This window comes from Anabrus simplex, chromosome 1 (genome assembly GCF_040414725.1).
Source record: "Anabrus simplex isolate iqAnaSimp1 chromosome 1, ASM4041472v1, whole genome shotgun sequence".
NCBI lineage: Eukaryota > Metazoa > Arthropoda > Insecta > Orthoptera > Tettigoniidae > Anabrus > Anabrus simplex.
The window spans coordinates 1,080,587,120-1,080,614,725 of record NC_090265.1 but is presented as its reverse complement, the minus strand read 5'-3'; the positions used below and the strand labels follow the sequence as shown (position 1 = coordinate 1,080,614,725).

The 27,606-nt window shown below is 38.5% G+C and overlaps 1 protein-coding gene across 1 annotated transcript in view; it reads right to left on the bottom strand.

The window, feature by feature from the left end:
• Positions 1-27,606, bottom strand: part of Cubn (Cubilin) — an 882,604-nt gene that overhangs the window by 157,664 nt on the left and 697,334 nt on the right. Inside the window, exons 56-57 of the mRNA XM_068225286.1 lie at positions 18,728-18,854; positions 2,314-2,364 (exon numbers count right to left, since the gene is read on the bottom strand). Coding sequence (XP_068081387.1) covers positions 2,314-2,364; positions 18,728-18,854 — 178 coding nt within the window. The remainder of the gene's footprint in view (positions 1-2,313; positions 2,365-18,727; positions 18,855-27,606) is intronic.

Sequence of the window (27,606 nt, the reverse complement as noted above, 5' to 3'; positions counted from 1 at the left end):
TTTAATATGGTGAACGGTAATAGTGTACAGTGTGTTCAATAGATGTTTCTATAGAAGTGTTTCTATCTCTTTGGTACATCGCAGCTGCAGTAGCGCATCTACAGCTTTTTCACATTGTACAATACTAAACAGAATTATTTGTGAGAGTTTTTAATGCATGCAATACATGGGTTACTGTGTTCTAAGTCATGTTTAATGGAACCAGTTTCATGCCCTCTCTCGGGCAGACACCCCTTCATAACGGACAATTTTTTTTGTCCCTAAGGTGCCAGTTAGAGAGAGATTTTACTGTATTTACAAAACCTAATTTGGATATTCCATCTGCATCCCTTACAGAGGAGAATGACATTAAAATTCTTATGGCAGGAACATCAAATTTCAGTGCAACCTCCATCAATAAACTGCATGATACAACATTTAAATTCACTGCACTTCAGAATTTTGTTGATCATTCTTCTAGGTTTTTGGTAAGTGATTTCAACTGCAGGAGCATATCAGAGGGATATTCCGTCACTGACGAAGGGAGATTTATACTTGAAGCATGGGCTATAAGATATGATCTACAGCTTGTGCATGATCCAAAGCAACCATCATCCTTCAATAATGGTTGCTGGAGGAGAGGCTAAAATGCTATCAGAAGAATCTCTGCCCAGGGTAGAGAAAGATCATTATCAGCAAACCATTTCCATGATCATATCAAATGCGAAAGTGAAACTACAGTAAAACCAAAAAAATGTTACTTTCAAGTGAAGGTTCAATTACAAGGAAGCCAATTGGGAAAATTTTAACAAGGAGCTAGATAAAGACAACAAATTCTTTCTACTCTAGAGAATTATAATTCCTTTTTAAACCTGGTACAGGAGATATCTAGAAAACATATTCTAAGGGGATGCAGAAAATTTACCCCCTGATCTAACAACAGACAATAAACCACTTCTAGATCATTATCAGGATCTATATCACCATGATCCTTTCTCAGAGGACACCACTAAGGGTGGATAAATATTAATGAATTCAATATCTGAAAATAGGAAGAAGAGATGATGCGATCTAGTGTAGAACCTTGACAGGAATGCATGGACTGCTCTGAAGAACCTGGGTGGAGATACCTGTTTTGAAAGAAAACTTCTCTCATGTCAGCTGCTCCAGAATAGAAAATCTGCTGTGAAAAAGAACAGATCATGAGTGATCAATAATACTCAGCAAGAAAGGAATTACTTTCAGACTTCAGTTATAATAGAAGAACTTATCCAGACTTCAAAACAAACCTGCAAGGCTAGATGGACTGAGGATCGATCAGAAAAAATGTTGTGCCCAAACTCTTACAAAGGCTGTTTGTTAGAATTAATAAGCTATTGTTGCACCAACCAAAAAATACTGCTGAGAAGAATGATTCTAAATATGAACAGCCCAATCCTTGAGGAAAAATTCATAAAAGAGTACGCAGGTTTCATAAGAGAGTAGCCTATGCAGGTTTCAGAGCTGGAAACTCTTGCTGCAGCCAAATTCTTAATCTAACATAGCACAACAAAGATGGATTTGAGAATAAAATGATAACTAGAGTATTTGTCGATTTATCTGCAGCTTATGACACTGTAGAACATTGATTGCTCTTACAAAAAATTTATCGGCTACTGCCACCTTATGTCCATTATTCAGACCTTTCTTCAGAACAACCATTTCTTTGTTACTCTTCAAGGGAGAGCAAGAATGGGCTTCCATGAGGAACTATGTTAAGCACCTGGATTGTATAACATTTTCACTAATGACCAGTCAGTACTGGAATACACGTGACACTTCATCTACACTGATAACACTGCACTAGCAGTGTATGGAAAGAGTTTCAGGAGAAACTTAAAAATGGTTTGAAATAGTTTGAGCTATATTATAACAGAAACCACCTGAAACTAAATGCTTTCAAAATGTAAGTACTGTATGTATGCAAATAATTCCTGCACCCTAAATTTAGAAATGGAAATTTTGGGAAAAACAAAGCAACATTATATATTAGTACAGCTTTGTTAACATTTATGCTGAAAGTGTCTCAACGGTTTACATGAAATGTAAGGACAACTTAATGAAGCACGGATTCCTTCATGCATCAAAAGACATCCTTTGTGAGTGCAGAGGCACTCAGAATCAGGAGCATCTGCTAATCTGCCAAAACATGAGTCAGTTATGCTCCCAAGGTGTTCTATGGGCTGTCAATACCAGAGGTGTCCTCGCTGCTGAGTTCTGGAAGAATCATGTTTGATCCAGACAAGAAAATGAAATGAATGAATACCTGAGTCACATTCAGGTCTTTATGCTCACCTATTATCAGAGTAGCATGATCTGTATCTGTTTGCCACCAGTTCAGTAAATCTGAAAGTGTGAAAATAACAATGAAATAAGAATATATTAAAAGGAAAATCTGAACAAATGATTTACACAAATTAATATATGCCTATTGCAAGTAAAATATTAAAAAGATTACAGAAAAATTATGTTGTTTTATAAAGATTTAATAATGGTTACATTGAGTTGCATATAAGAGCTTAATACTGCTAGGGATTAAAACATACGAGGTTTGTCCGGAAAATACGTATAAAAGTTGAATAATAACTTTATTTGACAATTATTCAGGTATTACAATATGGTCTCCTTCAAAGTACTCTCCCTGAGACAAGATGCACTTCTGCCAACGCCGTTTCCACTGTTGATAACATTGTTGAAAGTCTTCAGTTGTGATGCTGTTCAGTTGCCGTGTCATTTCTCCCTTGATGGCTTCCACATCACCCAAGTGCCGCCCCCGAAGCACCATTTTGCATTTCGGGAACAGGAAGAAGTCACAAGGGGCTAAATCGGGTGAATAAGGCGGGTGGTCTGTCACAGTGATTGAGCTTCGGGCCAAAAACTCACGCACAACGAGCGACGTGTGAGCGGGCGCATTGTCGTGATGAAGGATCCACCTGCCCCCTTGTGCCAAATCTGGTCGAACTCGGGCCACACGAGCTCTGAGACTTGATGTTGATGCGCTGTTCCTCAATCAGAGAGAGCTCCATACCGACGGCAGGTGAAAACGGGTAACTTTCAACAAGCAGCCGCACACTGCTACTGACACGCAGAGCTCTCCGACTCAAACTGAGCGTTGAGAAGATTGGCGACAACAGCAGTGCCACCTGGTGGCGCCTCCACGATACGTGATACGTCACCCCGACGGATTTATACGTATTTTCCGGACAAACCTCGTACATACGTACATACATACCACAACTGTTATGCTTCTCAGCGTTCAGTCTGCATTCCTCTGTGATTTCATTAAACTTAGCCACAATCCTCTATTTGTAACTAACTGTGTGGCCTCATTTAGTTTTATACCTCTTATCTTAAATCATTAAAAACTGAGCCTAATCATCATCATCTTGGTCACCCTCTACTTCTCTTACCCTCCATAACAGAGTCCAGTATTCTCCTAGGTAACCTATCCTCCTCCATTCACCTCACATGACCCCCCACTGATGCCAGTTCATGCATACAGCCTCATCAATTAAGTTCATTCTTAACTTAGCCTTTATCTCCTCATTCTGAGTACCTTCCTGTCATTGTTCCCACCTGACTGTACCAGCAATCATTCTCGCTAGTTTCATGTCTGTTTCTTCTATAACTTATAAATAAATCCTGAGTCTGTCCAGCTTTTACTCGCATACAGCAAAGTTAGTCTGAAATCATACTTGTATAAGAATAGTTTTGTCTGGGAGCTGACTTCTTTCTTACAGAATAATGTTGATTGCAACTGCAAACTCAGTGCACTACCTTTGCTGCACCTTGATTCAATCTCACTTACTATACTACCATCCTAGGAGAACACACATCCCACATACTTGAAATGATCCACCTATTCCAGCTTCATATTCCCAATCTGATATTCAATATCTTAAAGTCACTTACCTACTGACATCACTTTAGTCTTGTGAAGACCAATTTTCATATCATATCATTGCACCCATGCCTTTGTTGACAGGATGTAGTGTTTACAGTGCACTATGTCTTCCGGTACAGGCTAGAGTAAATTTGTTACTTTTATTGACCTGCCTCAGTCTCATCCTTGGCTTTGACAATATGAAAGTGACCGGGGTAAGAGCGATGCTAGTAATACCATTCCTTATGCAGCCAGTCCCTGTTATGAATAGTTTGAAAATATTGCTCATAGGGTCAGTTGGTGCATACATTTCAGTGGACTCAGCAGACTGATCTGTAATAGGAACTTCTGGTTTGGTGAGGAAAGCAATGGGAAACTACCTCACTCCTCATTCCCTAGTACACCTCTTCAGTGATGCCTAAGTTATTTATGAGAGCTGTTGGCGGAGCTGTGGAGAATCAAACCAGCCTTCGGGCTGAATACCCAACATACATACATCATTGCACCTATTTTCATGTTCCAAGATATTAGACTGCAGGCTTTCAGCACAATTTGCCATTAAGACCAACTCACCGGCATAGGCTAAAAACTGCTTACTAGATTTCTACCTATCTGAATCCCCCTCTGCCACTTTATACTTTTCAGTAGATGATCCAGGTAAACTATGAACAACAAAGATGAAAAATTACAGCCTTGTCTAACCCCTGTAAGAACCTTGAGCCAAGAACTCATCCTAGCATCAATTCTCACTGCACTCCAACTGTCAACATAAATACCTTTGATTCCTTTTAATAATCTACCACTAATCCCATAGTCCCCCCAGTATGGCAAACATTTATTCCCTTATTACTCTTTCATATATCTTCTCTAGACCTACAAAACATGAACATAACTGTCTATTCCTCTCCTAGAATATTTTAATTACATGACATATACTGAAAATCTGATCTTAACAACCCCTCTGTAATCTGAAACCATGCTAGTTTTCATCCAACTTATGCTCAAACACTGATGCGCACTCCCTTCCAAAATGTCAGTGAACACCCTGCCTAATATACTGATCAGTGAAATACCTTGATAGTTGTTACAATCCTTTCTGTTCCCTTGCATATAGATAGGTGCAATTACTGCTTTTGTCCAAACAGAAGGTACTTTACTAACATTCCATGCTAATCTCTGAAGCTGTTTTATCGCTGCCTTCCCACTATATATTACCATTTCAGGTCGAATTTCATCTGTTCCTGCTGCTTTATGAAAATGAAGTATATTTACCATCCTTTGCACTTCCTCAAGCATGATTTTAACAACATCTATTATGAGTAATCTGATTTGCCCCCCCCCCCTCCCTTTCTATGGTTCTTTATTACTGTCCAGAAAGGTTTCACTTCTGCTTGACCTAGCCTTTCCAGGTTATTACCAAAGTCTTCCCACAACTTCTTGGATTCAGCAATGATTTCTTTCACTCTGTTTCTTTTATCTACGTACAATTCACTGTCTGTATCAGTTCTTGTTTGGAGCCATTTCTGATAAGCCTTCTTTTTACGTTTACAAGCTGCCCTCACATCATCATTCCACCAAGATGTTTGCTTTTTCCCCATCTTTACACACAGTTGTTCCCAGTCATTCCCTTGCTGTTTCTATGACAGCATCCCTGGACGCCACCCATTCTATTTCTATATCCTGAACCTTCTTCCTCTCTATTGTTTGGAACTTTTCACAAATCATATTGATGTGTTTCTGTCAAATTTTCTTGTCCTGGGGATTTTCTATCCTTATCTGCCTGCAAACAGATTTTACTTTCTCTATCTTAGGCCTAGAGATACTTAGTCTACTACAGATCATATAGAATATATCCACACATTCCTAACAGATAACAGATTTCCTGAATTCAAAGTCGGTTATGATATAGTTATATTATGGATCTAGTGCCCCCATCCTCCCATGTGTAGCGATGACTAGCCTTATGCTTGAAGAATATATTCGTAACTTCTAATCCCATACTAGCACAGAATTCCAGTAAATGCTTTCCATTCCCATTAGCTTCCATATCTTCCCTATATTTACCCATCACCTTTTTGTATCCTTCAGTACTATTTCCAACTCTTGCACTGAAATCACCCATTAGCACTATCCTATCCTTGCTGTTGACCCTCATTAAGATGTCACTCAGTGCTTCATAAAATCTGTCAACTTCATCCTCGTCTGCACCCTCACATGGTGAATACACTGAGACAATTCTCGTCCTAATTCCTACAACTGCCAAATCTACCCACATCATTCATTCATGTACGTGTCTTACAGAAACTATGTTGCGAGCAATAACATTCCTGATGAAAATTCCTACCCCACACTCTGCCCTTCCCTTTTTTTATGCCTATTAAGCATACCTTATAATCTCATACCTCTTCCTTGTTATCTCCCCTTACCTAAACATCATTAACTCCTAACACATCCAGGCGCATGTCTTTGCTGATTCAGCCAGTTCTACTGTCTTTCTGTCCGACTCGTTGGCTGAATGGTCAGCATACTGGCCTTTGGTTCAGAGGGTCCTGGGTTCGATTCCCGGCCGGGATGGGGATTTTAACCTTCATTGGTTAATTCCAATGGCCGGGGGGCTGGGTGTTTGTGCTGTCCCCAACATCCCTGCAACTCACAGACCACACATAACACTATCCTCCACCACAATAACACGCAGTTACCTACACACGGCAGATGCCGCCCACCCTCAACGGAGGGTCTGCCTTACAAGGGCTGCACTCGGCTAGAAATAGCCACACGAAATTAATTATTAACTGTCTTTCTTCCTTAAGCCCCATTGATAGTAATAGTTTCCCCATCAAATTCCATTTTGTCCACCAGGTTGTTATAAAGGAGTCCCTCGTCTGCCAAATGGAAGTGGGACTCCGTTACTCCCATAGGTCCAAAGCTTGAACCCATTAGTGCACAAAGTTATTTTTTGTGTTTTATTTCAATTTGTCTACACATTCCTCCTCTTAATAATAGCAGAAACACATTCCAACTATCAGAATGTTCATACAAGTGATTGTTTTATTTACAAAGGTTGTCCGATATATCGGATGCTTTGCACTCAGGTCAGTTCAACAACACTAGTTACTCAGCATTACACTGTACAATAATGTTGCAAGCTAAGCAAGAGTTAACTTATCCACTTTACACTGTAAAGTGGACCTATAATTTCCACTACAGACTTATCACAATACTGTATACGGTATTTACGTTTATGTATCCCTACAAGCATTTCGGGTGAAGTCGAAAATGGTCAGTCTGATATCACTATAGGACTTGACAGCTTTCATTGTGGCACAGACATTTTGCATATATTTTTTATGCTGGATCACCTTGATGCACCGCTATATCTCCACCTGTTTGTAGTTCGTACCTACAGGGACAATACTGTTGTCATTCCAGCGCACCAGCGATACACCATCAAAACTCCTGTAATCATATGATTCCCCTTTTCTTTTTCCTGTCTGCCTTTCTTTGAAGGGGACACTTTTCTGTCTGGTTTTCTTAAAATGTCCTTGTTGCACTCATTCCATTTGAAGTCAGATGTCTTACCAATTTCAGGGAGCACTATACCCTTTCCCCCCGACTGTTATACTGTAAATAATTTTATAAACTTTATAATTTCCTATGAGTGCATCAATTATTCTTCAGAGCACCACTGCTGAACTCTGCTATATTTACCCAGTAATTTTAAGCATTGGTGCCGACTTCTTATTCTTTAAACTTATATTGTTTAACCATCACCATTGTACAAGAGTTTCTCGTACTTAATTTTCCCATTGTAATGTGTATTAATTTGTGCATGTTAAATACTAATCAGGTACCTGATTTTTGCCTTGAGGAAGTAATTTGACTGATGATGCCCTCAATGAAGGGCGAAACATGTCTCAAGAGGAATTAATAATAAATTCCTAAATGTAAAATTTATATGTATTGAATAGGTGACAAAATAAACCATTTAGCATCCTACATTCAGTATCTTCAATATGGACAACAATGATTTTTATCACTTGCAATGTAAAGTAGTTGTCAAAGAATACTGTATGCCCCCTTCTTATTCAGTTCTACCTGCATCAATGAGAGGGTAGGAGTAGACTACACTTCCAGCCTTTCATTTTATATTGCAGTATACACTTGGAAAGGTATCCTATAGCCACTGGCAGAGGAAGAAGTCCAACGGAATTCTACAATTTTGCGCATCATCTGGTGTGGGGGGGGAGGAGACAGGAATGCAGTCAGTCACTAACTGAGATGTAGATTGTGAGATTGCGATCTTGTCCACTTTGAGGTTGTTTCTTGTGTGTCACAATTCGACCTACTAATGCTTTTGAATTTTCTACAGCGATATCGGAAACAGGGGTACTGGCCCAATCTTATGTATGACTCTCTTCATTTTTTTATGACAGCTTCCTTTTGCATGCTTTTCTGGTTTTTCAGTTCCATCTATAAACTTTCAGTAATATTATTACTACCACTGGACCTAGCCTTCCCTTTTTCATATTCTGTTGAAGCAATTTGCCCTTCACATTTACTCAGAAGTTGGTTTCTACCAAGGTAATTTGGATTATCCTCATACTCATCTGTCATTATCATGAACCGTTTCACATCCATCATCAGGTGGTCTGATGTGCTGCTCTTTTCCAAATGTTGGTTCTTCCTTCAAAACTTCCAATATTTCACTCACCATCAAACTATTAAGAGAATACAAATGTTTGAGACAATAGGACTCCCTGTGCATAGCGTCCAATTTTCAGGACAGCTATATTTACAAGCCTCTGTCACCTCAATAATAAGACATAATTGAAATCTTTGTGTGTTGGTAGATTCATAGGAGTCTCAACAATATGATCCGTCCAAAAGTTTACAATTATTGGAAATATTTGTTAATTCATAAATAAAACTCTCGCCTGTTGCTCAAAACTCTGTACTATCTTGCCGCCATGCTTGCAATAAGTGTGATTCAACAATGAATGGTAAGAATGAAGAATGATGTATTCTTGGCTCTTGTTAGCTCCAGCCTTTCTGAAGCACAAGGAAGTATTGCAAGGTTAAAACCATGCATAAATATCACGCATTTTATATTTTTATGACACCTGATTTTTTGAATGCTATGCACTAATGGGTTAAAACATTTTAAGCATGCTCATAAAAAATTCTTTGAAGCAGGATGCTACCATATCTACACATAGTTCCAGTCAGAATTTTTCCTCCAACAGGTTATGGACCACCAGTGGATTGTGTATTTCTACCACCTAAGCACAAGGAGGGCCATGACTCAGAATATGTCCAAGATGCCCACTCCTATTCCATAGAAACTGATATCCTGACCCTCAGGGCCACTTACTAGGTCACTCAGCCATTGCCTATGGTTCACAAACTAAGTGGTGACTACAGTAACCAACACCACGAACCACTTCGAAAAGCTTTACTTTCCGTTCATTCTATTCAATTTTTTTTAGACCTCACAAGGGCAAAACATTACATTGTCAGAAACTGCATTTAACATGAAGTATATTGTTTATTGCATGTGGTAAAAAGAGCTCCCAAAGAAAACAACTATCGCTTACTAGTGATGCAATCATTATTAATAGGGACAAAACTATGGCATTATTAGCCCTATCACTGACACTGACTAAACAATAGACTCTCAACTATCTGCAGTGGAGGCTAGAGAAACCGCAGATCATCAAAAACGGTGGATAATCTGCACATAATCTGAAACAGATATTGATGAAGTAATTTGCTACATTAAAATACTATGGAGTTAAATGAAGCTAAATTACTTTGACATACTGTACAGTATCTAACAGTTGTTCTAATTTCATTAGCCAACTAGATAATGTATTAAATTCACCCTAAATCTTCAAGACATTAAGGGCCTATTTGCTCCATATTATGCCAGATACTTGCAAGCCTTCTGTTCACATCTGTCGAAAGCATTCCAACACGTCTTTATCCAGATCTGTGTATTGAACCCGACAGGGGCATGACCCAAGGACCTTTGGTTGATATTGATTTTCGTAATTACGCACGCAATGCTATTTAAGGAAAACAATGCTGAAATTGATTAATATTCATAACATTAATACAGGTAATACCGAAACTAATTAATATTCATACCATTAAGATAGATAAATTGAGTCTTTGAAAGTTATTTTACGATATTTCTTTGTTTGCGACCTACTGCGCCATATCATCCTTTGTGTAGCGGAGGGGGCCCGCAGAGGAAGCCAAGCCAACTTAGACCCGGGAGGGGTTATGAATGGGGATTCCCCGTGACATCACTCGAGAGAAGACATCCCTCCTCAAGACTCACAGAATGAGGGGAAACCAACTTTTTCGAAACGAAATATAGGAGCCATCTTGGATCCGGACTAGCCAACTTAATTACCTACGATCTAGAAAATTAATGAAACTTGAATTATGGAGTCGTCCCCCGATTTAAAAGGGACAAATGTCACTGGGACATTTATTTAGAGTGTCTAATGTCCCCTTTCTTGATAACTTTCAGAAGAAGAAAGAATACTGTGTTGTTTCTGCGTGGAAAAGTACTGGGCCATCTGTTTATTCTCATGACACGTCCTCGACGGAGGGACTTCACCCCGCGTGGTAGGGGAAGCCGGACAGATTTTAATTAATTGAAGGAGATCCACCGAAGGATAATTGAGTGGATATGTCTCAATCGCATCAACTAAATATTGGTCACTGATTAGCCGTACTATTACACCTCGAGTATGCCGTGAATAGGCAATACGCAAATTAGTGGAAGGGGTATCGCTCCCTTGTAAAAACCACTGCAGTAAGGGACGAGCATCACTCGGGACTCGCGGCTCATCGACGGCGAAGCTATGCTTGGTTAAGCTCTCGTTAGTTCTTTGTTCAAGTGAAGTTAACTCCCATTTCAAGTGAAATAATAGAATTCTCATAAACAGTGTCTAGTTTTGGTCTCCGTGACATCAGTGTTAACTTTTTATAAAACCGTGATGTGTAAAGTAATATTATTATCATTACTATAGCATAATAATCTTACGTAGCAGCAGACTGAATAGTGGCTGAGAGATAGATGGGATTCGGTACTGAACCGCGGACTACGTAGTCATATCCGAGATCGTGACCGGACGTTCACATTGAACGCTGTTAACCGGAGTGTGGAATTAAACAGTGACGTTGTGTGTGTACAGGATTAACTGCCAGCGGCTCCACCAGCATCGAACCATGGACCCCCAACTTCAAGGTGGTATGGAAATGCAAGTAATCACCGCAGGTGCCCATGGACCAGGAGTAAGCCCAGGATGGACCTCCTGAGCTGACGAAGGTGTCATCATGTGATAGAGATGAGTACTAATTTTTAATATCTGGCATGCCTAGAAGGGATGGGAAATGTTTATCGTAAGCTGACGCTATAAAAGATTAAAGATGTAGTCCAGTTGAAATAGAGCGCCGAAATGGGCGCGTAGTGATTAATTCTTAGTTTAGGAAACCGACGACAGGTCTGAGTAATTGATTGTAAATAATTTAGGGAATATAATACTTTAGTTTTGCATGTGGTAGAGATTTATTCAATTATTTCTTTCTTGGGAGATTTTGTTTGATTATTTGCGTCAGAAGACCAGGAGTAATGAGTTTAGGGGAGTGCAGTGAGAGTAGTTATTAATTAGAGTAATTATTATTTTGATAAGTGCATGGCAAGTAAAAACGGTAAGTACTACAGTGTGTAAGGCACGTAACTACGAGGCTCAGCGGCCGAACTGAAGCCAAAACCCCCCTTTCGAAATACTTATATAGGGAGCGTTGTGATTTTAATTGATTATGTGATTAAACTACCAGGATGTGATCATAGTGCGAGTATCAAATATCAATCCGTGTGAATATTAATTAATTAATTAAGGTATTGCCGTGTGACGGCAAGGTAACCAAGTGCTGATCATCGATTAATTATCAGTCAGTAATCAGATGTCAATTGCCGTGCGAGCACGTAATTGTGTTGTAATTGCTGAATAGATTCCGCACGATGACCATGTATGATTAATGTAGTGGGTAAGTCATGCAGAACGGCAGAAATAATTATAATAATAATAATAATAATAATAATAATAATAATAATAATAATAATAATAATAATAATAATAATAATAATAATAATAATAACAACAACAACAACAATAATAATAATAATAATAATAATAATAATAATAATAATAATAATAATAATAATAATAATAATCGGGCAAATATTAGCATTGTGATACCAGAGCCGCGTTGTGAAAGTGACGTGATACTGTTGGGAAAATATGTGTTGAATTCGAGGTGATTTGCGCGAGTGTTTGAGACCTCAGTTTATTGTAGACGTACTTCCTAGTGGAGTGGTCTTGTGTCCTTATGAAAGGGAATGTTACGCCTGTTAATGGTGGGCTGTCGACCGCATGTGGAGGAGGGAGCATCTCGCCTGCCCCTGCCACCGGTCATGTTTTTTTTTTTTTGTGTGTGTCCCAATGTAAGGAAGGGCTTTTAAAGTGAAGAGACGGCTAAAATATGTGATTTAATCAACACGCCAGAGTAGTGAATTTATGAACAAGTGGCCCGGCCGATAATGCTAATGTTTGCTAGTGAATAATTGTTAATTGTTCGAGTATAATATAGATAGGGATTACAGGACCCTGTCTTCATTGCAAGAGGTTGTCAGTTCGATGCTCAACGTAGACATTGGAGGTTTACGGCGTCTGAAGGAAGATCAAAGTGCCTTACGTATCTGTTGCATATCATGTATGATTTATGTGTTCTTTATGTCATGTGTGGTTGTAAATAAGGTCAGTGGTGGTTCTGTCCATCAGCCTGGCGATGTCTATAATAGCGAGGGTCAGTTCGAACCCAGGTGTTGTTTCATATGAGTGCATTTTTCTTTTACGTCATTTCATTGGGAAAAATCTAGGTCTTCATTAGAGTAGAGATTGCTCAGACACGTTGTCGGTGCATGTTAGTTTTATGTGTTAGTGATAATATAGCCTCAGTGTTATGGTAAGATTTTCCATTCGCTTCATGTCACGATACATCGCTTCTCGGTAAACGTACTCATTTCTATCAAGCATAATGGGCAGATGTCGACATAATAATTCACAACAAACATGTATAAATTTTAATGTAATTCATTAGTGTATTTTAATGCGCCATTTCCCATCATCATTAAGGTTGAATAAACCGGTTTGTGAGTTAAAACTGTTAATTCGAATGTGTTCTCATTTTAGTTAAATATGCCCCGCTTCTCCTCCCCTGTACGCCTTTAAGATTACTTTAGTTCAGCGCCTATTTATTTTTAATTTTTCTTGACCCGTGGGCGACCCTGTAGATTCCATGCCGGTGCCTTATAGGGAGGGGGCGGGTGCAGTATGTAGACATTTTCACTGTTTGCCACTTTTGCAAAACCATGGGCGAATTGGAGATACTTGTGAAATATTATTTTCTCTTTGTTTTTCCAGATATCCCAGATCATACTTTCACTCACACCATAAGTCAAAGACAGGTGCTGTGTAGAACTGCCTCCTTCTAGTTTATGCCCTATTTTCAGCTTCCGCTGTATCGTTAATAGTGTAAGTTTATGTTTTTCAGACATGGTTCAGCACAAGCAGAAACTAGTGAATAGCACAGTGTATTACAGGCACCTGCTCATTAAACTGAACTGAACTCCAATACAATCAAAATCATTGCTCTGTACTGTTTGAGAGGTAAGAGCATGTGATATCATATGCTATAAATTTCATGATTGTCCACATAGTAACTAATTTAAAAGGAGAATATTCCACCTGGTCAATCTACAAAGATTTACAGTTGTAATAATAATAATAATAATCTTTCTTAATCTGTTTACCCTCCACGATTGGATTTCCCCTCGGAATCAGCAAGGGATCCCACCTTTACCACCTTGAAGGCAGTGTCCTGGAGCGTGAGACTTCGGGCTGGGGATACAACTGAGAAGAAGGACCAGTACGTTGCCCAGGCGGCCTCACCTGCTATGCTGGGGCCTTGTGGGGGGGTGGGAAGATTGGAAGGGATAGACAAGGAAGAGGGAGGGAAGCGGCCTTAAGCTAGGTACCATTCCGGCATTTGACTGGAGGAGAAGTGGGAAACTATAAACCATGGAAAAGAACTTTCAAGAATGGATGAGGTGGGAATCAAACCCTAATCTACTCAGTTGAACCCTCAAGGCTGAGTGGATCCCATTCCCGCCCTCGTACCACTTTTTAAATTTCATGCTAGAGCCGGGAATCAAACCTGGGCCTCTGGGAATGGCAGCTAATCACACTAACCATTACACCACAGAGGTGGAAATAATAATAATAATAATAATAATAATAATAATAATAATAATAATAATAATAATAATAATAATAATAATAATAATAATAATAATAATAATAATAATAATAATAATAATAATAATAATAATTTAGTGTGTATAAAAGTTACTATATTAATTAAGAGCATGTGAGCCATTACTGTGATGTACACTACAATAAGTTGAACTTGACTTCATTTTCCTTTTCTCTTTCCATATTACCTTTTTCTGGATCACCATGGTTAATCAAGAGCCTATTGTAGTTGAAATTATCACTTAATATTGATTACCTAACAAACAACAATTAGGACTATAATTTTTGGCTCTCCATTTTATAACACAAAGTAAGATAAGAAAACACATACTAACAGAGTGAGAGAGAGAGACAAAAAATCAGTCACACAAAGTGGGGGTGAACTCATAAGTAGGTAGTTTGGTTTTACTCACCATCACCCTTGGTATGTTAAAGGTTATTTGAAGGTAATAAACAGCAGATAGAATAGATTAGCTTGTACTTCTTGTCTTTGTATTGTGAATGAAACTTGATCTCAGTATGAATTATGCAACACAAAAAGACAACATTTTTTCTTATAAGTTAGTCTTCTGCAAGACCCTTCAAGTAGTTCAATTACAAACTTCTAAATGTGGTGTAGGTAAGGTGCTCCATAAGATTTTCCAAATTATATAGAAAAAGAATCATTCACAAATGTTACCTCTAATGTCAGATTAACCAGTAGCATATCTGTCTTCCTGCTAAATCAGTATGTTGAGCAGTAGTGATTGGAATAGTAAATTCCATTCATGTACATATTGTGTCGTTTCCAACATCCCTGCAAATCATACTCCACACAAAACACCATCCCCCACCACAATAACACACACTTTCACATACACTGCAGATACCACCTACCCTCGGCGGAGTGTCTGCCTTACAAGGTCTGCACAGTCTAGCAACGATCACATGAAATACATCATCATCATCATCATCATCATAGCCTACCAGCATGCCAGGTTTGGACACAATTTGCTTTCAGTTTTTGAACATTACTAGGACTTCAGTATCCTCAGAATTTTCTATAAAAGGCATATTCATTTTTCCTGTATCCTTGCCAAGAATATACTAAAAAATAATAATTGTATCCTCAACTATCGTGTACAGGCATTTTTAATACATTTGCGACTGATGATAATACATGTACGTCATGGCTATTTTCAGATAGAGCCTATGACAACACATATAAATCACACTCCATGCCAAATATTAAAGCTCATATTTTTGCCAATACCTATGTAAACAAATGCACCTCTTATATGTGCATTGTTAATTTGTTATTAAACATACTGTATGTTCAATCTGGGCAAAAGATCGTTAGTTATTATCTCTGTAGCCATTACAATTATGATGTCACAGAGAATAGTGAGGTTGCAGGACCTTCTCAGTGCAAGAAACACTTTCTCGTAGCTCCCAAAATCTATCACAGTGCCTTCAGGATATGTTTTTCCAGTAAATGTGTGGCTAGAGAGAAATGGTATAGATTGTGCAAGCAGTGCAGTGATATGAAGAGGGACGGTGCAGAGACAGCATGTTCTACGGCAGCGAGTGACCTGGAAAGCTGGTCTTGTGCCTTGAGCAAAGTTTCATGCAACTCCACAAAAGACAGAAGTAACTGATACGGTACTCCAAACAATGCCACATCTGTCTGTGTTTGTTGCAGTGCCTGTGATTGTTTACACAGCAATAATAAGGATTCTACTATACAGAATTTTTGAGAGAAATGTTCAAAACTTATTTATTTGGTGTATAAAAGTTATTCAATATCTATAATCAAGCAAAACATTATTTTCTTCATTCCACATCATTACGAGTCATGATGCACGCACTGCGTCAAACAGCGCTGAAGGCAAAAATGACATTGGTAGTGTTGCTCACACAACATGTGCATCATGGCTCCCATGCACAGCAATATTACTGAAATAATTAAAATGCATAAAGACACAGAAATAAACTCCATTAAGCAAAAAAAATTACAGTACTGATACCACGGTAATAGTTACTGATATCTGAGAGGCCACAAACATGTTAATTTGATGCCATCTGCCTGCCTGCTCATAAATTTTGACATTTTATTTTCCTCTAGGTTTACTAGACGGCAGAGTAAATTGAATCTTTCATGGACATATATGGCCGAGTTTTTAATGAATTTTGTCGAACACCAAATGCGTCACCATAAATCTTTTATATGCTGTATTAAAATGGCGTATGGCTTTTAGTGCCGGGAGTGTCCGAGGACAAGTTCGGCTCGCCAGATGCAGGTCTTTCGATTTGACGCCCGTAGGTGACCCACGCGTCGTGATGAAGATGAAATGATGACGAAGACGACACAGACACCCAGTCCCCGTGCCAGCGGAGTTAACCAATTATGGTTAAAATTCCCGACCCTGCCGGGGATCGAACCCGGGACCCCTGTGACCAAAGGCCAGCATACAAACCATTTAGCCATGGAGCCAGTCTTTATATGCTGTTATCATACAACATGGAGTGTTGAATGGACTTTTTACCACCCTTCAAAAACCTACTACCTCTGCTGGGTTTGAACCTGCTATGTTGGGATCTGAAGGCTGACACTTACCATTGATATGGAGAGGGAGCTAAGTATATGGTAATATATCTACACTTTTGGTGGTCCCTGTTCAAGGCAGTTCACTTCTCAGTTGAAATTGATCTTTTTTAACCACTGTAGACAGCCTTGTCATTTAATGCAGCTAAGCTGTATAATTGCTGTCAAAGGCATAGTACTTCTTTAGTAGTAGTCATGCAAAAGGTTGTGTGTTGTGTTAGCAGTGTCTTGAACACAATGGATGGCACAATGATGCATTCAAGACAATTTTAAACAACTTGAGGATTTGAGAGAGGCAAGATGAAGAAACTCACATATACAAATAAGGTTCTAGGAGACCCAAACTCATTGCCAGATGAAAAAATAATTCAATTGTTCTTTAGGCAGAAGTAGCTTCATGGGTATTTCTATCTTTATATCAGCCAGAGACATGGCATCACTAGGTATCCTTGTGTTGACACACAATCACAAGTTGATGAACATGCCTGTCTTCCTGGCATATTATATGCTATCTACCATGAATGTCCTTCAGCCAGCAGCTTCATTTCCATAGGTGTTGTGATCTGATGGCATGACTGTTGAGGTTTTGTCAGAATACAGATGACTGATATACTCATGTGTGGAAGATCTCTGGAAAAAATATGAATCTAGCCTTCATTGAGTGAAGTGGTATTGTGCTATGGAAGTATCTGTACTGTAATTTCCAGTCCCTAATGATACTGATCTGTGGAAATTGATGTCCACCTTCAAGGCTAAATAGTTAGTGTGCTGGCCTTTGGTCACAGGGGTCCCGGGTTCGATTTCCGGCAGGGTCGGAAATTTTAACCATAATCGGTTAATTTTGCTGGCAAGGGGACTTGGTGTAGGGCTATGTGTAATTTTCATCATTATTTCATCCTCATCATGACACACAGGTCGCCTATGGGCATCAAATCGAAAAACCTGCATCTGGCAAGCCGAAATTGTCTTCCGACACTCCAGGCACTAAAAGACATATGCCATTTCATTTTTTTGTGGAAATTGATAGTTCAACAGTGCATTCAGGATATCTTAATGGGAATTAGCTGTAGTAACTTCATTTCCATAGGAGCACGTCATGTATTTCTATGACTTCATTAGGTAGCCTATAAGCCTATAAGCCACAAATATCACAGATTTCCCTGAATTACCTTTGCACTTTCAGGATGGTTGTTTGGCCAGCCTGGTCCCTGAACGTTTGTCCAATGAACATGTATGGGACTAAAATGGGATATCAGCTCTGACCATTATCAAATATGAAGGATCTGCACTGTTATAACAGTTATATGACATGTTTTCCATAGGAACACGTCAGGTATTTCTATGACATCATACCTATCGGTATCACCAAGTGTTAGAAAAGTGCAATAAATAAATATATTCATTAGTAGTCTTCAACCATATAAATTACTTAACAGTTATGCTTTTACAGTTAATTCAACCATTGTCTACGCAATGGAATTTCTTTTCAATAACTTCTTCTGCTACATTTCTTTGGCATAAAGTACATTTTTAAAAGCATTTCTTATCTGAAAACTGATGAGTCACCAATCTAACAAGTAGTCATTATATCCCTTGTGGCATATACAGCTCCTGAGGGCCTACACTTGCCAAGATGACAGCTGCTCAGACAGATGGCCAGCAGATATTGGAGTGCCACATGGTCAGAACGGTGACATCCTCAGCCTTTCTTGCCTTTCATGACCAGGTCCAAAAATAATTAGCAATTTGAAACAAGGTGTCTAATTGAGAATTAATAATTTTCCCTTATAGTTTGGATAGATTTATTTTCAAGATAGATGTTACAAGAGATGTAGAATATTGCCTACTCACCTGGCTAACACTACTAAATTCGCTGGGGCAGTGATGGTCCATGTGCAGTTTATTGATGAGTAGAAAAATGGTGTGTACAACTTTGGAAGTTCTATTCTCCCTGGATCATGCAGATCTCCTCCACAAGCTTCAACAAAGAGTCTGAGGTCACTTACATGTTTGCTTATTATTTAGCAAATCACATCAAGTACTTATAACTAACTTAATTAAGCTTATGTCCATATAACACTACTCAGAAAGATCATAGATAGATATCTAAATTGTTAATATATTCAACTGATTTATCTGCACCAACAGACACTCCCCAAGTTACCATGAAATGCTCATAGTGGGCAAGTCTGGATGATATGACGTTCAGCAGCGCAGTCGCAGCTACATGAGGATGCCATACCCCACTAAATGGGGCCAACTCGTACAAATTTTATACTATGAATCAGTGCATCTTCTTCGGTTTGTCTGTATTCTGTTGAGGGTGGACCAGATTGTGTTATGTTCTTCAAAACCTGGAAGCCTAGTTGAGATACAGGGCAATATGAATTGGTCTGGGGTAGCACAATTCTTCCGTATATTTGACCATCGTTTTATTAAATTTACTCTATTATTACTCGTATCCTGTATGGTTGTAGTGGAGGGCATTAGCATACATGCATGTTGTTATTGATGGAAGGGATGTGTTCATTCATAGGAAGGTCAGGGTCAGAAGTTATTTCTGTAAACTTCCTTGGCAGTCAAAAAGTTGATTGGGCCGATGACCTTCGATGTTAGGCCCCTCTAAACAACAAGCATCATCATCATCATAAAAAAGTTGATTTGTTACTGTGATAATGTACATGGTCTAGTTTAGTTAAGTACATATCTGATAACTAGATCCCACTCAGCATGAGAGGTGTAACTAATGTATGTACAATACTTCAATGCTAAGAATATCTGCATTTTAAGACACCTTTAACTTCTGTCTGCCTCTGTGGTGTAGTGGTTAGTGTGATTAGCTGCCACCCCTGGAGGCCTGAGTTTGATTCCCAGCTCTGGCACGAAATTTGGAAAGTGGTATGAGGACTGGAATGGCGTCCGCTCAGCCTCGGGAGGTAGAGCAGAGGAGGTTTGACTCCCACCTCGACCATCCTCAAAGTGGTTTTCTGAGGTTTCCCACTTCTTCTCCATGCAAATGCCGGGATGGTACCTAACTTAAGGTCATGACCGCTTCCTTCCCTCTTCCTTGATATCAGATTAATAATGTTCCCATCCCCCACAAGGCACCTGTTCAGCATAGCAGGTGAGGCCACCTGGGCAAGATACTGGTCCTCCTCCCTAGTTTTACCCCAACCAAATGTCTCATGCTCCAGGACACTGCTCTTGAGGCAGTAGAGGTGGGTTCCCTCACCGAGTCTGAGGGAAAAACCAACCCTGGAGGTTAAGAGATAAAATTTAAAAAAAATTAGTAACAGCATCTAGTGCACTGGCTTCTCACCGCTGGGTTCCGTGGTTCAAATCCTGGTCACTCCATGTGAGATTTGTGCTGGACAAAGCAGAGACAGGACAGGTTTTTCTCTGGGTACTCCAGTTTTCCTTGTCATCTTTCATACCAGCAAGATTCTCCAGTATCATTTCATCTGTCAGTAATTAATCATTGCCCCAGAGGAGTGCAACAGACTTCGGCTGCCGGCACAATTCCTATCCTTGCTGCAAGATGAAGGCTTCATTCATTCCATCCCTGACCCGGTCAATGATTGGAAAACAGGTTGTAGGTTTTCGGTGACAGCATAGAGTCGTAAGTTTAATTCCAGTTTATGCACAGGGTCTTGTCCTTAAAAAATTATTATGGAATACTGAGAATTCTGCCCTATATATACAACTGAGGAGTTGAAACAAACACTTTAACAGAATTAAAGCAACAGAAATGAGATTGACCAGAACTATGAATCAAAAGACCAAGAGGGACAAGATCAGACTGTAACATGAATAGGAAGCTGGCACTAAGGTTCCTAAAGCCAGTGTTCTAAAGAAGCATAGAATTCATTGGTATGGACATGTAATTATAATGGATAATGAGAGAACTAAAAGAAAATGCTTCAACCACAAAGTGCAGGGATAAAAACCAAGGGGAAGACCAAGAAAATGCTGGACAGAGACAATGAAATCAGACGGGTAGGAAAAGGGATTCACTTGGGAAGATGTCCAAGAACAAAAAAAAGTAAGAAGAAAGGGAGAGCATTTGTAAACTAAACTTGGGAAACTGGAGTCGGAGAATGATATGCCTTATTATTACAAATGTGCCGTTTCACAGTTCTTTATGCGAGCTGGTGGGAACAAATATGGAGTCCCGGCGATTAAGATGTTAATGTGAATGCATTTAACGTCAATACAGACGGAAATGTAGTTATTCTCATCGTTTGGTTACGGAAAGAACCATGTCTAGAAGGCGCAGGAAAAGAATGACAAATGGACATTATTTAAACCTATTATTTAAAAAAAATTCTCTCATCATTCATTACACAATCAGGCCTTGAAGCAGCAAGAAGCCATCGAACTAGATTGAAAGAATCTACTTATCTGAAACAAACAGCGTAATTTAGAAGAAAATATGATTCGCGGCTACACGCATAACATCTATTATCAAGATCTAATCGCTGCGCGAAATTTAAAATACAATAAAAAGGAGATTACCCAGATTATAATAGAGATACGTCACAAATTGACGCAGAGCATATATAAATTTGTCGGATACTGCTCAATAGCAAAAAGCATACGTACTGATCAGCTGTCGAGTGCACTTGCACTAACAAAAACATAGAGGAGCGAACTTCATTTTCCAAACAGAATAAACACTTAGCAATTATCCTAGTCTATTTGAAGCTGTCATATTGAACTAAACTGTACCGTAACAGAACCTACACAATTTAAGCTTCCCAAGAGATATATTAACTGAAGAATGACTGCAATGAATCACATATTTTGTTGTTGCTCTGTTCCATACATACGAGACTCCACTATGAACCTGTAAAGAAGCAAGGCAATGCTACTTGGACCTTGATGAGGCGATACGATGTTGATCAGCCCAGATGACCAGTAATCAGCTGTGAGGAGTTACGATGAACCGGATCACTCGTGAAGGAACCACATGATGAGATCCTAATCTGAGATGACCGGAGATGAGAAGACATCGAGACCACCTTAAGACAAGCTAAGTCCATTATCTGAGTCGTTTTCGTAAGTAAGAGAACATTACTTTTTTATAGTTAAATGTTGATATGTGTACTTCCGTGCGAAGACAGTGCGTAGACAAACGTCTAGGTGAGGTTGTAGGAAGTAGGTACTCATTTATATGTAACGTCAGATCCATTAGTAGGCATGGTGATATTCCGATCGTAATGTTTCCAATGATATGTGAGAGAAAATAATTAGTGTTATTATTATTATCAGTGAAGAGTAAAGTATGAAGTTGGTATTAATACGAGTGTTTACTAATATAATTAAGGTCACATGGTACGAGATCGTATATGGGAGGTGTTTATGATGGAATAAGGCATTGTACTGCTCAGAGTTATGATGTTAAATTTGACACTATGACGGTAGGAAGTAAGGTGATATTTTAAGAATGTCGTGGCACATTTTGCGTGCAGTTTAATGAATGGATATGCATATAATATAGTGAGAGATTTATTATACGTGAAGTATGAGTGATAATTGACATATTATAGAAATGGTATAAGGGTGATAGTGACTTATGATGGTCATATTTATTTATTTTTCTTTGTGTGAATAGTCATAGTTGTCACAGGTGAGATGAAGTGATTTTTAAGTGATGTTTCTGAGATTGTCATTGAATCTTTGCCAATTCCAAATGGTAGTTCTTAATCTTATGCAGTATCACGTAGTTTAGGATAGATCTAGACGCTGATGGGCAGCGCTATTATCCATGTTGAGATCATCTGAATAATCATGCAGGTAGACATGGTTGTACTTAGGCCTTCACTGAATTATTTCGGATAATTTTGACAACTCTCACAGTTTATAACCTTATTTCGGATAATATTCAAGCTACTAGACAGATCACTGGTGACATATATATTCATACAAGGATTTTTAGTCGAAGATAGTGTCTTCCAACCAACTAGATTTTCCACTGGTAGTATGTTTGATAATAACTTAGTAGGATATGTGTGATGACGTTCCTTACAACCAAATACGCACTTAAATTAATATTTATCCCTGAATTAAGGTCATATTATCTTAAGTTTATAATTTAAATCTTACGATAACATTATTTTGAGGGTGATTACGACTTCTAGTGGACATAGCTTAACTTACGGTGAATAACACAAGGAAATATGAGTGACTAAGAGGCAATTGAGCATATGAATATGAATATTTAAACGGCAAAGCATATGAGGGTGTACTAGTCAATCCAGGTCATGAAAAGTATTGTGATGATTTTCATTGAGAATTTTAACCTGTATGGATACAAACATTTAGTGTAACTTAAATAACATGCATCATTTTAATGAGTAGGGAGTAGGTATTAATGAACTAAATTTCACATTTATTCAAAGAATAACTGATATCAAGGCAACATAGACTCCAATCCTTATCTGAATACTTACTTGACGATTCCAAATGCGTTCTTTATTTTTCTCAAGAAAGTTTAATCGGAAACATTGTAAATAGTAACTGATATAATTTCTTTATTTCTTATTTTAATGGATGCATCCAACACTTTAAAGTTATTGATTTTAATGTTCATTTCTTGTCAGTACCATTCACTCGAATGTTTTAATTTCATTTATATTAATTTAATTCAATATCACCAAACTTATTAGGTGAATTGCCTATGAATGAAACCATTAATTTTATAAATAATTCCCTAGTGTTGTACAATACTTTGCTTCTAATATTCTACGGTTTTGAGGGACCAAAGGACTTATAAAATGGAGCGATGGAGCCCTAGAATGCGTTTATATTACGGTAACTTCGTAGGTTCAACCATTCTTATCTTTGATATAACGAGGTCACGACACTGAACTGTGAATTAATGATTCAGTAGAGGTCAGATGACATGACTTTCTGGAAACATTGGTGATGAACACAGACTTTAAGAATAATACAGAGTTATTTACTTCAAGAAATATTCATTCGATTGAATTTAAGATGAATTTTCCTTTATTGTCTGACTTAATAGTTTAATAAGTGTGGGATATTAGAACCTCATTACTCTTTCTATGTCTTCCTAGAATAAGTGTTAGATGTAAGACCGTACTATCTTAAGTCTACAACGATTTCTGTAATGACTAATATGGATATGGTATCTAACTGGTAACGGGTAAGAGATGTCTTCCAACGTTGGTTAGAATCTGCCATTAACCGACCAGAGCGTTTTTCTCTTACAGAACTCATAACCCATAGATCTTAGCCATCGAATCAATGTTGTACTTAGAGCTAGTCTGGATCTCTTGCGTCCATGCCTGGACGCGGGAATGGCGCACAAATGACAGTTTTGCTTTCATTATTAAAAAGTAACTGAAGCTTACAAGATGAGAGATGCATACTTGTAATGTTTTAAGAAACATAACTCCATAGTCTAACAAGCTTTGTGGGGTCTCAACTTATTGACTGACACCTGCCTTTCTTGTACAATACCAAGTGTCATGTGATCAACACAATAGATATCACCATTACTAAGCAAGTAGTTCTTAGAAAGATGGCATACAAGTTATTCAAGTTAGGTCAATTAGTGAGTCAAAAAAATATTACATTGCATTGTATTGAGAGCAACATGTTGTTCAGAAATTGGCCAGATGATAATCGGCAGAAAACAAAGGAAGAAAGAAGTGGCCGATATCAGATTAATAACGGGTCATAATTGTTTGACTGAACACCTCAACACAACAGAAATACTAACAACAAAGGAATGCCCTATTTGCGACACAGGCATTATAAATCTGAACCCCCTTCAGGTTTGCTCTTGTTTGAACAAAGACTCCCAGAAGCAGTGTAATATACGTAAATTGTAGTGGAATGCTAGAAAATGTATGGCCTAAACACGTAGACTGTTTATCAATACTATTTATGTATTTGGATCACTTCTGAAATTTTGAAATTTGAAGATATAATGTAATTACCCTGTATTCTGTACTTAATCTATATATATATATATGTAGATACATATATATAAACTAACACCGACCCACCGACCGACCGACCGACCGACAAAGGCATTTATGTTGACGATTGGGCTTCAGTGAGAATTGATGGTAGAATGAGTTCTTGGTTCAGGGCACTTACAGGGGTTAGACAAGGCTGTAATCTTTCACCTTTGCTGTTCGTAGTTTACATGGATCATCTGCTGAAAGGTATAAAATGGCAGAGAGGGATTCAGTTAGGTGGAAATGTAATAAGCAGTTTGGCCTATGCTGATGACTTGGTCTTAACGGCAGACTGTGCTGAAAGCCTGCAGTCTAATATCTTGGAACTTGAAAATAGGTGCAATGAGTATGGTATGAAAACTAGCCTCTCGAAGACTAAATTTATGTCAGTAGGTAAGAAATTAAACAGAATTGAATGTCAGATTGGTGATACAAAGCTAGAACAGGTCTTTATGGGAGCGAAAGCTGGGTGGACTCAGGATATCTTATTCATAAGTTAGAAGTAACAGACATGAAAGTAGCAAGAATGATTTCTGGTACAAACAGGTGGGAACAATGGCAGGACGGTACTCAGAATGAGGAGATAAAGGCTAATTTAGGAATGAACTCGATGGATGAAGATGTACGCATAAACCGGCTTTGGTGGTGGGATCATGTGAGGCGAATGGAGGAGGATAGGTTACCTAGGAGAATAATGGACTCTGCTATGGAGGGTAAGAGAAGTAGAGGGAGACCAAGACAATGATGATTAGACTCAGTTTCTAACGATTTAAAGATAAGCGGTATAGAACTAAATGAGGCCACAACGATAGTTGCAAATCGAGGATTGTGGCGACGCTTAGTAAATTCTCAGCGGCTTGCAGACTGAACGCTGAAAGGCATAACAGTCTATAATGATAATGTATGTATGTTGGAAAATCCCCTTAAGGGGGACGAAGAAGGTGAAAAGGGGGTTGGATACATTTTATGAGTATACGGTACTTATATCTCAAAAACTAAAGATGTTGCAGACATGAAAATTGGTATTTGGAATCTTCTTTAAAAATAATGAAACACATATTTTTTTGGTTTTGGAAAATCTATTTAATGGGGGGGGGGGGGGGGTGAACAGGTGTAACAAAGGTGGTGAATTAAAAAAAACCCTGCATCTCTAGTATATCTCAGAAATGTAAATTGTTACAGATGTTAAAATTGGTATTTGGAATCTCCTGTAAAAGCAAAAAGCCTTGGTAATTTGTTTTTGGGAAATTCACCTAAGGGGAAATGAAAAAGGGGGTGAATTTTTAAAATGAGAATATCTACAGAACATCTCATCACTTAACACGTTACAGACTAGAAAATTGGTATTTTTAATTAAAAAAAATAAAGAACAATGTATTTTTTGTTTTCAGAAAAAAACACTTAACACATTCAGTGCGGATCACACGCTGGGCGCATGACGCTACTTTATAAGCACGTGCAGAGCACACGCCTAGCACATCATGGGACAGTTGCTAGGAAATGTGGATCACAGGTTTCCTGCATGGTAAGAAAGGCTCTGATATTCATCCCGCACATAGTGTAAGTCCAGTCTACCAGCAGATTCATCCGTAGCCATATTTGCGCGTGCGTATTCTGTTTCCCGGCTATTTCCTCTCCAGAGTTGTCGTCATACGTCATCATTCGTTTATGGGATCTTTGAGCGGCAAGATCACTTCAATGCCAGGTAAGACACTGCATTTTCTGTTTATTATTACTTCAAGAGAATTACAAGTGATTCCGCTTTTGAAATAAATTCCACTACTGCAATATGTTCAGTAAAAGAACTGAACTTGTAATTGTCATTTATTCTTGCATCATATATGTCTATAACACGAAAGAACTTCTAATTGTCATTTATTCCTGCATCATATTTATAAGTAACTTGAAAAAAATTGCAGTAATTTTTTGACCGCGTCATGATGCTCGTGATCATTTTATTTATATTTTTTTCAGATGGCCGACAATGTGGTTCCTTCAACATCACGAGACCCACCCAATAAGAGGCGCACTTCAACAGAAGGAATACCGTCTCGGCAGTTCTGTAATGATAGAGATATTGTGATGTTGCTTGACGATATCGGAGATGAGTCTGATGATGAGATGGAGTTTTTCGACTCAGAAATCGAGTCGGAATGTTCAGATGAGAATGAAACCAGTGGGAATCTTGAAGGTAGTGCTGACGTTCCTTCACATGAAGACAATCAACTCACTGCTCCAGGCGAAGAATCTCCACAATCGCTACAGGTATCGGCAGCTGCTAGTGCAAGTAAGTGGCTTTCTACTCGACCCTCTGCAATACCAAAATTTCAGTTTTCGGGCAACAGAGTTCTTGAAGTGATCCCACTGCAGTCGACTCCCTTTAGCTATTTTGAACTTTCTTTCACCCCCAAACCCCCAAATTTTTTGAATTTCTTCCTGATGAATGTAATGACTATTCAAAGTACGTTCTGTTTGAGAGCACAGGGAAAGGGTCAAGAATCAGTGATTAGAAGGACACCACTGCTGATGAAATGAAAACTTTCATAGGCATAGTGTTTCATATGGGATTGATTCAGCTGAACCATATTAAATGACTGCTGGAAGAAACATTACTTATTTAACTTGTCGTTTTCAAAATTCATGTCAAGAGATAGGTTCTTATTGCTTCTGAGATGTTTACATTTCCAAAGAGAGCGAACCTTGGGTGATCCAATTTACAAAATTCACCCAATTATGTAT